Genomic DNA, 16,636 nt, shown 5'->3' on the forward strand with positions numbered 1-16,636 from the left:
GAAGTAGAGAGACCATTAATTTGAAGTGAAGCAGAAATGAAAAGGAATTTGCCTTTTCAGAGAAAGAGAAGGCATGTTTCCTAGCTTTTTTAAATTACTAGTGCAGATGAAGGCAGATCTTGAAGTTATTTGTTTTCAGTTGATTTGTGGTTGCAAGTAAGTTCCACCTCTGCCTAATTATCTAACTCTTTCCTTGAGTTGTGCTTCTCTTGAACAAGTACCTCATTATACCAGTCTTAAAAGAAGCACTGAGCAAAGTGAAGGTGTAGCAGCTTGTGTCGCAGAGCTGGCTAATGACAATAAATTCACAGGTGTGCAGCTGGAGTCTTCGCAGGCTTTTATGGCAGGACTGAACACCCCAGACAACAGGGCTACAAGATACTATGAAGCTCTGGGAAGGAGCGACAGAAAGGAACAGAGGATGGGGGAAAACCTTTAACTTGGAGCTCAGTAATGAAAGAATTGTTTTGCAAAACTGCTTGTTTACCCGTGTAATCATTGTGAGATGCAGCACTTAATGGGGACGGAGGTTCAGCCAGTACAGTCATCCCACCTGTCCTGGAGCTGGGTGCTGCACTGTGGAGAACTCCTGGGAAACAGAAGCACTAAACACTCATGTCCAGTGTGATGGTTCTACAGACTTTCTTTTCCCCATGTACATCTAGATTGGATCACTTCCTCTGTATACCAGGGTGCAGAGTGATTTTTACGGTCTCTGTTTCTCTCCGAGCACAAAGAGAGAGAGAGAAACTTATATTTTACATAGCAGTGAGCACATGCGATACATGCTCCAGCCTGAGTAATGCATGGGACTATGCTAAAGATAAATCTTCCTTTCTCTGTCCTCTGTGACACTCTACGGCAGACAGGGTAGATTTTCCTCTTTCAGAGCAAATCCATTTTCTTTACAACACGTCCTTTCCATATTTCACAGGTTCGACAAACTTTGCAAGAGTTTGCAAAGTGTAAGAAGAGGGACACAAGAGAAGGCAGAAACAAGAGATCTAATTCTTGTTTGCAGTGCTCATTAGCAGCAGGCAGGAGCTTCAAAAGATAGTTTACACTAATCTTAAGGTGGTTTTAAGCTACCAGATTGATGTAAACGCTACTTACTGAGTGCATATTTGTCCTGTACAGTATCCGTGACTTATTTGTGCAGACACTATACAAACAGAAAAGCCCTAGATTGAGCTTCTGGCCTCCTAAAGACAATGTGCCAGAATTTAATCTCCTGCAGAGCTTGTCTTTCTTACATACAGAGAGGCATGACTTGTGGCACTACATTAATATATAGATGTGAGCATGCTGCTGTAGCAGATGGATTTCCATTTGGATGGGTAGCACTGCAGTCTGCATGAGATGGCCTGTTCTTCAGCAAAGGAAGGTGAAGAACAGAGAAACTGCGGAAGAGTAAGATGATCCATGAAGAAAAACATGACAAATACGTGCTGAGCACTTTTACAGCAGACACACATGAAGAAGCTTCCCTCAAATCATTAGTCTTGGATGAAACTACCACGTGCCAAGCAGAAATATTGCTGTCTGTGCTTCTGAAGGAAGGAGCAGCATGCTGAGAAGGCCTGTGCCTTCCTCTGGTGATCGCAGAAAGATATGTCTTCAGCACATGCACTGAAGGGAAAAGATTTATCACTGACAATCCAGTGTGGAGACAAGAGGCCAGATGTAGATGACCTCAGGGACTGCTTACCTGATAGAAACAGAGGGGATTTCCCTTGGAACATCGATGATCTTTACTGTGATGAGAGCTGGCACCACACATATTAACCGTGCTGTAGCCAGCTGGAGATACATTATTTTGGCAGAAGACACCACCAAGCGCTGGAGTGTAGGCACTGCATGTAGGCTTTGCTAAAGGAGGAGCTCTTACAAAACATACTAACTACCCTGTACAAGTTTTTGGCCATGCTGTAATGTATGTTTTCTGCCATGCCAAAACAAACTAAAGGCCTTTGAAATTTTTAAAATATGGATTAACTTGGAAGACCTTCAAACACAGTTTTAAGGTTTTCTAAAATAGAATTGGAAAAAAGGAGGAAAAGTGAAAAGGGAATGAAGTACTCAAAATAATTTCTAACTTTTTAGGTGACCGTGTTTCAAAGCGAAGATGCTCCTGCTGATGATAATGCACAACATAGTACTTATGTATCTCTACAGCTTCCATTTGAGAAGTCAGCTTGTTTCACTCAGGGGCCTCTAAAGCATACTATACTGCATGCATGAGACCTGCACAGGTGCAGAAGCTGGTATGGCTGAGAAGATCACCTACTACTTTATTTTATGCTTAGGAAAAAAATTATTGTAACCAACCATGTGTAATCAGAGTTTTTCATGGCAACGTGAATTTTAAAGGAATGAGGAATTTAAATGTCTTTAAATAGTTACAAGTTTAAGTATTTAAAAAAAACGTGGGCTTTTCTTGACACCCTGGCTCATCTGCTCCCATGGGCTGCGTGATGAGACCCATTGTTCTAGTGCAACCTGAGGGGGAAACAGGATCACCTTGCAGGCCAGGGGTCTGCAGTCCTAGAGCAGAAGTCTTAGCATTGCTGGAAGGTGCCTTCTAAGGGCTTGTAGGTTTCTGTCTGACTTGAAAAGCCTGAAAACAGTTGAAGGGAGGGAAACTTTGCTGAAGTGTCTCTTGTAAGCTGCCAAGTGGGAGAAGCTAGTTGTAAGTCTGCTGCATACAAGAGGTCTGTGCTGGTTGTCAGGGTTACATCCACTCTTGATGCAAGAGTAGAAAGTGTTTACTGGATGTTAAATGTGTTTAAAATTCTAATAGCATTATCATTTTAACTCTTTGAAATCAAATAAATAATATTTATCTGCAGGGTAAATCACAGCCCAAACTTCACAGAATCACGGAATTGTCAGAGTTGGAAGGGACCTCTAGAGATCATCTAGTCCAACTCCCCTGCTAAAGCAGAATTGCCTACAGCACATTACTCCAGACTGCATCCAGGCAGGTCTTGAAAATCTCCAGAGAAGGGGACTCCGCGAGCTCCCTGGGCAGCCTGTTCCAGGGCTCTGTCACCCTCACCGTAAAGAAGTTCTTCCTCATATTTGAATGGAACCTCCTATGTTCCAGCTTGTGCCCGTTGCCCCTCGTCCTGTCACTGGGAACCACTGAACAGAGTCCGGCTCCATCCTCCTTCAACCCACCCTTTAGATACTTGTAAGCATTAATAAGGTCTTCCCTCAGCCTTCTCTTCTCCAGGCTAAAGAGTCTTGCTCTCAGCCTTTCCTCATAAGGAAGATGCTCCAATCCCTCAATTGTCTTTGTTGCCCTACGTTGGACTCTCTCCAGCAGTTCCCTGTCTCTCTTGAACTGGGGAGCCCAGAACTGGACTCAATATTCCAGTTGTGGCCTCACCTCACTGTTTTGCTGCCCACCAGTTTTATCCATGTTTTGAAGAGATCAGTATATGCTCATTAAGTGTAGCCAGAATTCATTGTTTTCCAATAGAAAACAGTCCAGCTCACTTCTCCCCTCCGGTAAGGTAGGGAGAAGAGGGAGAAAAGCGGGTGGAAAAAACCCCGCATGGGCTGAGATAAAGAAAGTTTAATAGAACAGTAACAGAAGAGGAGGATAATAACGATAACAACAATAATGATAACTGGTAAAAGAATACACAAGAAAGTAATACAACACAAATCACTTTCACCACTGGGTGAACTGATTTCCCAGCCCGTCCTGAGCAGTGATCATGGACTCCCACCCCCCAGTAAAACCCCATTTATATACAGAGCGTGACGTCTGTGGTACAGAATATTGCACTGGCCAGGCTTGTCCTGTCTATGCTTCATTTCAGCTTCTATGGGAGGATGAAGAAGTCCTTGACTAATGTAAACATCACTTAGCAACAACTAAAACTGTATGTGTTATCAACATTATTCTCATACTAAATCCAAAACGCAGAAGCTATTAGAAAGAAAATTAACTCTATCCCAGCTGAAACCAGGACACCAGAAAAAGCTTGTATTTTAACCACAAGAAAGGTAAACCATGAGGACAATCAGTCAAGCTCCTCCTGAGATAGTAACCTGAGAAACTAACAAATTATACTAACTTCAACCTTTCTAAATTTTTCAAATTTTATTTACTAACAGTCCCAATTATCATAGAAAGTCCCATTTCCCAAAGTAATAAAATAAAATAAAAAAAATGACATTACTATGTAGATAACCATTTAAAAAAAAAAGTGTTTTTTTTTTTTTAAAGTATGTATATATGCATGGATTCTGAGTTACTGTCTGAGCTGGTTTACTTTCTTGGATTTCATAAATTTCAGAACTTGGTCTCTGCTTTAAGTTGATCTAATTGCAGGATCTTTCTGACAGACTGCAGACTGCCTCTGCAATCCTCTGCTCAAGCCTTGCTTTCGATTTTCCATGATCTATTACTATTTCACAGCTGATTTTTTCCACTTAAATTCCAGGCTAATTTATCCTTCCTCCTTTTATTGAAGATATTTTGATGTTTAGTTGTTTTAGCAGAGAGAAACAATTTCACAGTAAACTTCTATATCTTCAAGTGTTCATATTTTTGCTAGATAAACATATATTTCCTTTCCATTAGAGATTATTCAACCTATGTGGTCCTGTACAATGTGAGCAACATCTTTGATTTAGTTATAATACATACGTTTTTATGTCAGTGTTTTACCATCGGTTGTCGCACAAACATCTTAGCTTCCTATCTGCATTTTGCTGATGTTGCAGACTTCAGGGTTGTTGGCATAAAGTATCTAGCTAAATGATTTCATGCTACATTCTCTGACATTGTTACTTTAAAAAAAAAAAAGAAAAAAAGAGTCCAGTAGAAGAATAGTTAATGTCTCATAGGCCTCTGCAGGCCTCCCTGGTTAACACACATTTGCAACTAACAGTCTTGCCAGACAGCAAGATTTAATTACAAAGGAGCGGATTATTCGTAAAAGGAGTAGATTATTTGTAAAAGGATGTACTGTGTAGAGCCTCCTTGTCTGAAGGATTGAAATCACTGTTGTTATCTACCATATTCTGCTTATCTGACTTAGTTTTGGTGAAGGAGTTGTACAACCTGCAGGTATATTAACCCTGTAACTGCCCCATGAGGCCAGAGTTCATATCAGCAGGGACGGTGACTCTGCTGCTCTGAGTTCTCTCCTATAGGGATAGTAATAAACTGCTTCTGTTCTGATCCTATCTAAATGTGTTTCGGTTCTTTCTGTGACAGGATCAACACTTTTCTTCCAGCCTACCAAAACAAATTAATGCCAGTGTAAGACCATGGAGCCAAAGCGCCTTTCAATGTTATTAACATGCACAACATTAGAGTCCTGTCTTTACTTCGCTCCTTCTTTGTCATCAAGCTTTCAACATCTGCTCAGATTTCACCATTTTACTTCTTTGTGATATGGTGCAATTTTGTCAACTTTCTGTGAAATTGGCAGTACTTCTATTATTTCTGAATTTTCTGTCAGCCATGTTTTTGCTGTACATTATTTACCTTTGTGGGCTTTTTTTTTTTTAATAGCAAGGTTACTAGAATCAGCAGAACATTTTTCAGCAAGTTATCTGTTTTTTACAAAATTTATCTCTGGGCAGTCTTTCTGTACACCGCCCTCATAAAAGTACTCTATATGTTATTCCAAAGAACCTATGTTAACATACAGAAATATGGTACCTGAACACATGGCTTTTCAGGCACTCCTGTGGGAGATTTGATGTATTATGTCGACTTTGAGTAACACACACAGACTGATATTTTCCAGTGCCGCCCTAAGTGAAAGAGGGTTTGCTCTTGTGCAGTTGGGTGGGTGGGGAGATGAGAAAGAAAGAGAAATGGTGCAGGGCTGTTTCTGAATCTCTGTGAGAGAGGCCCAATAAAAATGGCTTAATAAAACAGTGGTTTTAATAAAATACAATAAAAAAAGGAATAGAGATAGTGATTAAATCTTATGTCCCTTCACATGCAGGGTACCCGGGTTTTATGCAACACCAGAGGGACTCTGGATGGATTTTCCCCATGGCACGCTGTGTAGATTCTGTCCTCCCTCCCATGCTGTCCTTTTGTGGGATGATCAGGAACATATGTCTTCTCCTGACAGGTTGCGACATTACCTCGTCATGGCATCACCGGCGCGCAGCACAGGTCACTCCCACAGGTTCTTTTATGGCATCTACTCATGCGAACACACGGGCCTCAAGTACAAGACGCAATAGACATGGTTTGCTCAAGGTCACAAACTCCTCAATGTCTTCTGCAAGGCTCCCAGTGCTGCTGGATAAGCGGATGGTAGTGCTGTAACAAATGCAGCCATGCCCGGCATGCACCCAAGAGACAGCGTCACATATTGGTGATGGCAGGAGTGTTGTGAACATCTGGTTCCTTTTAACAGTGAGAAAATTTTCACTAGAGTCTTTTCTCTTTGCTAAATCATCGCTCAGTGTGAGAACAAGGCTTTAAGGGCAACATCAAGGCCTCTTTGTCATGCTGAGGTACAGCCCTGGGAAGGTAGGAAGAGAATGACCTTAACGAATAATAACGAGGAAGTGGGAAAAACATTGCAGCCGTTTCCTTTGCTATCTGCTTCCTTGAGTGCCAGTCACTAGGGCCACCGTTTTCATCTTCTCTTTCTGATGTTACTGCATAGGTAGAAAACCTTTCTCCCTTGCATCTTGAAAATTAACGAGGCCTTTTCTGTCTTCTATAAAGACTGAAGAGGTGAAGGCTGATACAGGCTATTCCTGGACAAGAGAAATACTACACAGATGACACACAGCACCTGGTGTCTTTTCTTTAGGTTTGTAAGGCTATTATGTACGGTAGGAAAAATACTTAAAGACTTTTCACTAACAACAATAGATGTAAAAAATGTAGCACCAGCACAGAGCAGAAGTTCTTTTCCAGCTGTGTGAGTGTTCCAGATGTGCCTGAGTTTCCTAACCTCAGCTGTGAGCTACCAAACTGCTTTTTTTGGCATACATGTTTGTGGCTAAAATTAAACTATACTTTGTGAAGAAACATGACTAAATTTTAATACAGGTAATTAAATTCTACTTATGTAAAATCCTCCCCCAAGCTGAACTAAGTACAATTTATTACAAAAGAAAAACACATCTAATGATTGAGGATAAGGATTAACAACTGTTTGACAGAACGAGCTATCAGTCGTCAGTAAGACTTCTGTGAAATTTCTAACCATCTAGTTTTTAGACAAATATTTATCTGATCTACTCTTTCTCAAGATCTCTTCTGAGATAAGATTGTAAGCCCTGTGCCCAAAACCTTTGCCCAAACCTGCAGATACTGAAAAACAGATTGAGTGCCATCTTGTGGACACCACAAGAACATAAAAATTTATTATGGAAAGACTTAAAAAACAATGGAATTAGGCAAGCACACATCTGCTTATATAGAAATGATAACTGAAGGCCTAATTTATTATTAGCAGGAAGAAACTTATTATGAAAAATATAAATGTACCCACCTCACGATCTTTTTTTTTGTTCTACAGCTGAAATAAGCTAAAAATTCCAGGGACGAGTCATCACCTTGTCTGCTTTATGGCCTGTCATTAGTTGTGCAACTACGTAACAACTTTGGTACTAAAATTCAAGATACTTCCACTACTAAAGCTCATTAAAGAAAACTTTTTGTAACATCTCTCTCCCCATGCTGTGAGACAGCAGAACAGAATGTATACAGTAGTAGCATAGGACTTTTTCTTCTTCCACTTTTCCTTCTTTTATGTATATTACCACCATTCTTTTTTGTTATGTATCAGCTGTATCAGCTGAAGTTATGTAAACAACGATGCTATAAGTCAGTCAAAGTTACTCAAACTGAAGCAATGAATTAAAATGTTAGCATTAAACAGATAGTGGGGAAGTAGGATGAGAGAGAAAAGAATTAGAAAGAGGATAAATTTGAGGTGGAATAATTTTTTCAAGTAATTTTGGCCTTATACTATAAAGTAACTACTGCCCACAGATCTGTGAATTGGTAGCATTTAGCATTTTGTGGTGTCACATAATCAGTTTCTCAAGACAGCTCCCCATCATTAGAATGAACTGCCTACCATCGGCTTTGAATGCAATAGACAGGAGCACATCATAGGTCCTCAGGCTGCTTTTCCTTGGAAAAAAATACCCAACAGAACTAGAGGCAACTCCAGCAGCGCTTTTGTAACTAGTTATATCAAACTGTGCCTTACAGGCACATCGGAAATGACTGGGAATTCACTGCAAGGACTTTGGTGATTCAAAATATGTGGTTTTGTATCAAATGTGTTAAGTACACTATAGCAGTTCTGAGTTAAGACCCCCAAGACCTACGTGCCATATATACCACTGACATAACGAGACCAGCTTGGCCTGCCTGCTGTGTAGCGGAGACTGAATATGCACTGGTTATCTGCTATTTGGAATGGCACATATGCAAATTCCATTTATTTGAGGCGCACCACGTCCACAGAAAAAAGAGTGCTTAATTAGCTGGCTCTGTTACAGCAGCCTAGCGACACACCTACAACATGAAAAGCGGCTGGAAACAGGGAACTGTCAAGGGGTCCTTTCCTTTCCAATACAGAGCGAATACAGGATGAGTGTCTCTGTCGGAATATCTTTTCCTGAAGGGGATCCCTGCAGCGCAAGGCTGGCAAATCATGGGAGAGTAAAAATTATTTTTTCTTTTGCCAGCAACTCCAGTTTGTCCTAATTACCTAACAAAAAAAACCCCAAAAAACCCACAAACAAAAAACCCAACAAAAAAACCCACCCGCAAACCTATTTTCACTGTTTTCCCCACCAGATGTCTGCTGTACTCTGAAGCATTTGAGCTTTACTGGAAGAGAAAAGCTCAAACAGGGCTGCCGGGGGAGCCGGCTGTTTCTGGGCTGCGGAGGCGGGCGGTGTGACCGCTGGGGCCGGAGGGCTGAAAGGGCACGCTTCTCCATTTTGTGGCACGAAGGGCTGCTGGACCGGAGAGACCCGGGCTGGGTCTGCTGGACTGGCGGCCCCTCCGCCTTCTCCTCCCAGCGAGTCCCCGCCGCCCGGGCCGGGGGACGGCGACGGGCGGCCCCGGCCCCGGCCCCGCTGCGCCCCGCCTGGATGGGCGGGGTGGGAGCGAGTCCGTTTCTGAGGGGCGGCCGGCGGCTGCCGGGGAGCTGTGTGAGGTTGGCTGGGATGCTCCTCCTCCATCTCCTCCTTCTCCAGCACGGCGTAGGTGAGGGCTGCGCTCCCCTAGCCGCGGGTCTTCGGGGCTCCGGCCGCCATGAGGCACCTGCCCTACTTCTGCCGCGGGGAGGTGGTGAAGGGCTTCGGCAGAGGCTCCAAGGAGCTGGGCATCCCCACCGGTGAGCGGGGTGCGCGGTGGAACGGGGCGGCGAGGGTGACGCCTCCCCTGAAGGCCACCGGCGAGGGGGCTCCCCACCGCCCGGCCTTGGCCACCCCGCGGGGGGGCTGGCGGTCCCTGTGCCGGTGCCCCCGGGGGTGGGGGCCCGGGCCCGGCGACTTTCAGCGGCCTGCAGCGCCCAGGCCGGCTGAGCGGAGCCGTGCCGTGCCCCGGCGGGGCCAGGCCGTCCGGCCCCCCCGCCGGCGGCGGGGCGGGAGCTGGGCTGCCGGTGACCGAGCCTGTTTGAGGCCGGGAGGCGCCCGAGCTGTCCCGCACCGCTGCTGCCGGGGCGTGCTCTTTCTGGGAATAGGCAGGACCTTCTGTGTTAGCATTTTTGGTGGGTTTTGGTGTATTTCTATTTTTTTTTATTGTTTTTTTTTTCGTATTGCTTACGGTCTTGTTCAATCATTGGTGTTATTTTTCTCACCTTCTGTTAAACGATTTCTTTCTCTTTGCTTTTTTTTTTTCTTTTTTTTTTTTTTTTTTTTTCCCCCTTGGGGGGTGGGTGGGTTTGTTTTGTTAGTTAGCTCGTCTGGTGACGATCATGATGCTTTGCGAGATGCTGGAAAGCGGTGATGATGCGCACTGTGCGAGGAGTCGTGGCAAACTTGTCAGACCTCGGGTGAGGACAAGGAAGGGGGTGGGCACCGGGCGCAGCGTTAGGGAAGGAAATGCAAAGCGAATAAAGCAGAGGTAAAAAAAGCTGATCAAGTGCAGCTCTCCTAAAGAGAGGACAAGAGGAAATGGGCATAAGCTTGTACATAAGAAGTTCCATCTAAACATGAGGAGGAACTTCTTCACTTTGAGGGTGGCAGAGCACTGGAACAGGCTGCCCAGGGAGGTGGTGGAGTCTCCTTCTCTGGAGACATTCAAAACCCACTGGGACACGTTCCTGTGCAACCTGCTGTAGGAGGACCTGCTTTGGTAGGGGGGTTGGACTAGATGATCTCCAGAGGTCCCTTCCAACCCCGTGTCATTCTGTGATTCTGTAAAGAGAAGTGTATTTTCCCGTTGCCGTTCTCTGTTTGACTTGTCTGAATACAGATAGATTCAAATGGATTCCCGTCTATTCCAAAGACAGCTGAAGTCAGCGGGCATTTTGCACAAATCCTAACACGCAAGAAAACATCCCATAGCAAATCTTGACATACCGGACATGTGACAACGTCTGTCAGTGTAAACTTAGTTGGTTTTTTTTTTTTTTTTTTTCGCTTGATTGTTTACATTTGGCTTATTAATATCAGGGAATGTGGGAGGGAACTTTTTTCTGGTTTTGAACTAGGATAGAAATCCACTAACTGCAAATTCTTTAAAATTGGCTTGAAACCTTGTATGAAGAGCTCTACCCGTGTGTGAAGTTAAAATAGGACAGTTGTTTTGCTAAAGGCTTAGATTTATACCCTCAGTCAGAAAGGAACCTATTTTATTTCAGATTTATAGTTTTCTAAGAAAATCCTAGAAATTCCCAAATATGAATAACCTTAAAAGCAACATGAAAAAATTGGCAAGTGACTAAAATCATAACTTCATTTATTTTTACGTATCTTACTTATTTAAAAAATACTGATACTGAAGTAATTCTAAGATGCTAGTTTACAGTGAAAAAAACCCTTGATTTTTCTGTTCTTTGACCATACTAAAGCAGTGATAGTTCTAATGCATTCAGACAGCATATTTTAGTTTATTAATTTTAACTGTAGAATAGAATGTATGTAGCTATGAAATAGTGTGTATATGAGATGTGGTAACTCTGGTTACCAATTACCACAGAGACTACATTTTATGAGGCTGTTTTCTGGTACATACTTGCAAGTGGCAGGTTGTATCACTATCGTAATCAGTGTTCTGCTTGTAGACAGAACTTGGCTTTTAGGTGTTTGAAAAATCTGTGATGCCCTTTACTTACCCACATGTACACTTTCTAAAAGTTTTGCAGCTAACTTTTCTGAACAAGTAGTCAAAAGCTTTCCATCTGATATCTCCACTGGTATATACTGTGGATGGGCCTGTGTTGGAAATGGAGATGTACATAAAATGGTTTTGAGCATAGGATGGAATCCTTTCTATAAGAATATTAAGAAATCAGTGGTAAGAATTTTGCTTTGTGTGGTACTTTAATAATAATAAACAAGCCAGACATTGGTTTTGAATAAGATAAGCAGAATTTGATTCATAAGTGAGATTAGAAATTCCATTTGCTGGTAGAAATGTTTTTGGTGTCCATGTCAAATATATGTGTTCTGGGGAGGAAAAAGAAACCAAATCCCAAAAGCCCCCTCAATAGCCATAGTGCATGCAGCTGTAGATAAATAAAATTTATTTTCATTTGACTCTTCCACTATTACTTAAATACTTCTGAAATCAAAATTCATATTTCCAAAGTGGTTGTTACTTATTGTGCTTATAGCTAGATAAACATAACCGCTAAACTGAATACATCCATTAAGCTTATGAGACCACTCAAATGAGCCGGAACATACTAATCTCTTGTCTTTTGCAATCCATCCACCTTTAAAGCATGACATTCTGGGGCATCTTAATTTGTGATGATTTTTCAGTAATTCTTCACTTCAATGGTGGCATCCATACATGTGGTGTTGTGCCTTAATATATAGAATCAAGATCCAAGAATAAACAGTAGCAGGATGGAGTTAAAATCCTTAACTGTGGCATCCATGTTTTTCTTGCTATCAGGTGCTGGTGCCTGTTCCTGAGACCTGAAGAACTTGGTTTTAATTGCTAGTACTTGGAAGCAGTTTTATTTTGACATGAATCCCTGCTTTGAAGATAGCTGCCTTCATTCTTTTCAGAATTTTATCATTCGATTCCTGTGAGTTACTTGTAAAAGCTCTCCTTAAAACAACTGTTCCAATCAAATTCATTACAGTTATTTGAACTCAGCAATTTAATGATCAAAGAAATATAGGCATTATTTGTGATTTGTTGCCTTGAAAATCTTACCTCTGAAATCAATATCACAATGCTACAATGCTCTTAAATGCCATGCAAAGTACAATTCTCCCTGCTAACATAATCAAAAGCTCTAGCCTCTTAATCTTGCATTACACGTTAGACTAAGTGTCTCAGTTTTCCTGATATGCGTGGGAGAGAATTTGAATTAGAGGTATTAGCTGAACATCCTTGCAACAAGGGAAATAAACTCAAAATGTGTCATGATAATTGTCAACGTATTTTTCTTCTTTTTAGGAAACACACATTATCCACGCTTTCAAAGATGACTTTTATGGAGAGATTCTTAGCGTAGTCATTATTGGATATATTCGATCAGAAAAAAACTTCAGTTCTTTAGGTCAGTGTTGCAGGTCTCTTAAACTAATGTTTTGTTTTGTCACGTTCTTACGTATGGAAAGTGCTGTGTCATTGTTCTCTCTCTGTCTTTGCCGTCAGCCGTTTCCTGTAGGGTGGCTGTTTTGCGTAATCAGCTGTTTCACCTAGCTGTTTCTCAAGGGTAGCGAGGCCTTACAGACAGATCTGGATAGACTAGAGAGCTGGGCAATCACCAACGGTACGAAATTTAACAAGAGCAAGTGCAACATTCTCCACCTGGTTAATCCTGGTTATGCATACAAATAGGGGGACGAGGGGCTGGAGAGCAGCCCTGCAGAAAGAGATCTGGGGGTTTAGGTTGGCGGTAAGTTGCATATGAGTCAACAGTGTGCCCTGCCAGCCAAAAGGGCCACCCGTGTCCTGGGGTGCATCAAGCACGGCATAGCCAGCTGGTCGAGAGAGGTAATTGTCCCACTCTACACTGCACTGGTGCGGCCCCACCTCAAGTACTCTGTCGTTTTGGGCACCTCAATATGAGAAGGGCATCAGACTATCAGAGTGTCTCCAGAGGAGGGCAACCAAGATGGTGAATGGCGTCGAGGGCAAGACTTAGGAAGAGCGACTGAGGTCACTTGGTTTGTTCAGCTTGGAGAAGAGAAGGCAGAGGGGTGCCCTTATCGCAGTCTATGGCTTCCTCAAGGTGGGGTGGCAGAGCAGGAGGTGCTGATCTCCTCTCTCTGATGAGCAGCGATAGGACATGAGCAAATGGAATGAAGCTGCATCAGGGGAAGTTCAGATTGGACATTAGGAAAAGGTTCCTCACTGAGAGGGTGGTCAGTCACTGGAACAGGCTCGCTGGGAAAGTGGTCACAGCAGCAAGCCTGTCAGAGATCAAGAAGTGTCTGGACGATGCTCTTAGTCATATAGTTTAGCTTTAGGTAGTCCTGGCGAGGAGCAGAGAGCTGGACTCGGCGATTCTTATGGGTGCCTTCCAACTTGATTCTATGTCTTACCTTTGACTTTTCAGTAAATTGTTGGGTTTTTTTAATCTGAATCTACTAATTCATAAATTGGCCATATTAAAAAAGCAAAACCCACAACTTCCAGATTATTAGTACTTACTTATTTCAGTCTAAAAATTATGTTGTCAGGTCAGTTGTCTGAGGAATAGCTTGAAAATCATGACCGTGTTTTAAAAGCATTGGTCTGGTCTTTTAAAATGCATATGTGTTAAAACTGAAACAGTTAATGAAATTCTGTTGACTTTTTTGAGAAAATGTCTTGGAACAAGGAAAAAGTAGTGTTTACAGCAGTGAAAAGTGCAGCACATCAAAAGCATGTCATTTTAGAAACAGAGAATGTTGCCTTTCCAACTTCATAATAACGAATGTATTCTGCCTCTGTGATTGTTTTTTGGTGTTCTGTAGTATTCCCTTTTTCACTTGTTGTGTGTTCAGAATTCAGACCAGCTGTTAAATAATGCTTTTCTCCTCTTTTTCAGAGGCACTCATTTTGGCAATTCAAGAAGACACCGAAGAGGCAAAAAGACAGCTAGATTTACCAGAGCATCTTAAACTCAAAGAAGACAACTTCTTTCATCTGCCAGAAGGCAAAACAGTAAACCACTAAGCAAAACCACGTGGGGTTTTTTCATGTCATGGAGCTCTTTTCTTTGCACTACCATGTATCATAATACATGGTAGTCACTTGATATATGATGTGTGTGTGTGTCTGGCTGGGATGGAGTTAATTTTCTTCATAGCAGCTCATATGGTGCTGTGTTTTAGATTTATGACCAAAACAATGAATATAAGACACTAATGTTTTTAGCTATTCCTGAGCAGTGCTTGCACAGCATCCAGGGATTCTCTGTTTCTTGCTCTGCTCCCCCAGTGAATAGGCTGGGGCTGTGCAAGAGGTCAGGAGGGGACACAACCAGACAGATGACCTCAACTAACCAGATATTCCATGCCATATAGTGGTTGTGCTGAGCAATAAAATGGAGAGGAGGGGGTTTAGGAGAGGAGGGGGTTTAGGGAAGTTGGCCATCTTTTGATTGGCGACTGACTGGGTATCTGTCTACCCATGGGAGGTGGTGAGTGGTTGCCTTTGCATCATTTGTTTCGTTTTCTTTTTTTATTCTTCCACTTCTTTTTTGCTTGGTAATCTATTTTTATCTTGACCCACAAATTTTCTTGCTTTTGTTCTTCCACTCTTTTTTCCCCGTCCCACGGAGAGGGTGTGGGGGAAGTGAGCTAGTGGCTGTATGGTGCTTAGCTGCCTACCGGGGTTATCCTGCAACGATGTTTTTAGGTAGTTATGATTGGAACTGAATGCTAAAACCACACAAGATTATTTAAGTTTGTTTCTATTACTTGATCGTTTAACTAGTCATGCAAAAGGAGTAGAAGGCTATTTTAGATCTTTACAGAAAAATCGTGAATCCTAATGTTGCCAGTGATTCAGAGATCTTAGCACACGTGGAACAAGACCAAAGTTAGTCGTGACCTCTTCTGCCCCTAAGGTGTGGGCTGTTAAATACTTCAATGAAAACTATCAGTTTTTCAGGCAGAGAATGTTATTCCAAACTCTTTTCCCAATTTTATGTCATTCTTACCTGTGGACTGTAGGGAGCGGCTTAGAAAATTTTTATATTAATCGAGTCAAAAATTTACCTACAGTGCAGGAAGCCAAAGATTAGGTAACAGTAACAAGGATAATTTGGTATAGTTCCTATTTTTGATAATCTATACAGCTGTTGTGGTTGTACCTGTCATTTTAACTTAAATTATTTATTGTAATTTTAATTGAAATAGAGGAGATGACTTACTCTTTGAGTTACTGGAATATGAGGTGGAAACTTCTGTCTAGTTGACTCTGCATATGACAACACATAAACTGTGTAGTTGCTTTCTGAGGAAGCGTTTCACTAAAGTTCAGGGAGTGACTGATGGAGAAAGTTGGTACGCTGCGAAAGTTCAGGCTTAAAGGGTGCAGAACTAGTCTAACAGTATTTCTGCTCTTTGGGCCCAAAGACAGAGGAGGTAACTAAAGGCAGCTGCATTTTGGTTGCTGCTGGCAGCTGCCTTAGATGAGGAAAACTTCTGGGTTGCTCACTATACTGACAGTGAATGAATGACTTCAAGGTTGAAGTTAGAATGTAAGGCACAGGAAAGCCCTTTCAACCCCCTGCACTTAAGTGCAGATACGATCCAGCTTTTGGCTGCAGGTTAGTGAAAGTCTTTGGGGATTCGTGGAATAATATGTCAACACTTCAGTAGATACTGAGTATTTATTACAAATTATTTCAGTTTCGCACTCTGAAATGTTTGTACAGATAAATGGAGGGTGTATTGTCAAAATTGATAGTAATATGAAAAATATTTGTTAAAGTTATATAGCGTGTATGTATATATATATAGTGTGTCTACTTCCAAATCTACTCTCCCCACCCCAGTACAATGCAATGTTATAAGTTTCCTCCTTGTCTCATGCCGTTCTGATCTTGCATTTCACTCTGGCATTTGAGAGCTTTGTCAAGGTAACCTCATGGGAATTCTCCATAGTGGGTGCTGTTAGCCTGCCAGAGTTCTAGCTCATAACGTTTTAACTTGCAGCCAGTTTCATGGTGTATTTGGGAAAAGGCCTTGAGCAAGTCAAAGAGTCCTTGTAGCTGTGCAGGACTTCAGCCAAAACTTGATTATTCAGGTGAATTGCTCATCAGTCCTGTTGACGACAAAGGCCAAAGGGAGGAAAGAATGATTTCTGTAAAAGCACATATTAGAATAAGCATTTTGATCTATGTTGCTAATGTTGTTTACAAATTTAACTCTCCAAAGACTTGGACGGTTTTGTCATAACTTGCCTGGACATTTTCAGCACACTTTGGCCTTCCTAGTGGGAAAATACTAAAAGAAAGTGAACTTACCTGCTGTCAGAAATACTTTCTTA

The 16,636-nt window shown here is 42.1% G+C and overlaps 1 protein-coding gene across 1 annotated transcript; it reads left to right on the forward strand.

The window, feature by feature from the left end:
- Nucleotides 1–9,277: 9,277 nt before the first annotated feature.
- On the forward strand, nt 9,278–14,314 carry LOC141477510 (riboflavin kinase-like). The gene is made up of 4 exons (XM_074166715.1): nt 9,278–9,359; nt 11,334–11,485; nt 12,605–12,707; nt 14,187–14,314. Exons 1-4 carry the CDS (start codon nt 9,278–9,280, stop codon nt 14,312–14,314), a joined length of 465 nt encoding a protein of 154 aa, XP_074022816.1.
- Nucleotides 14,315–16,636: the final 2,322 nt, after the last annotated feature.

The sequence above is a fragment of the Numenius arquata genome, chromosome Z (genome assembly GCF_964106895.1).
Source record: "Numenius arquata chromosome Z, bNumArq3.hap1.1, whole genome shotgun sequence".
NCBI lineage: Eukaryota > Metazoa > Chordata > Aves > Charadriiformes > Scolopacidae > Numenius > Numenius arquata.

Bases quoted from the DNA above. Each gene is read 5' to 3' on its own strand.
- LOC141477510 (XM_074166715.1), top strand. From the start codon at position 9,278: ATGAGGCACCTGCCCTACTTCTGCCGCGGGGAGGTGGTGAAGGGCTTC. The intron at 9,360-11,333 runs GTGAGCGGGGTG...AAAGTTTTGCAG, and splicing joins GGAGCTGGGCATCCCCACCG to CTAACTTTTCTGAACAAGTA. The intron at 11,486-12,604 runs GTAAGAATTTTG...TCTTCTTTTTAG, and splicing joins AGAATATTAAGAAATCAGTG to GAAACACACATTATCCACGC.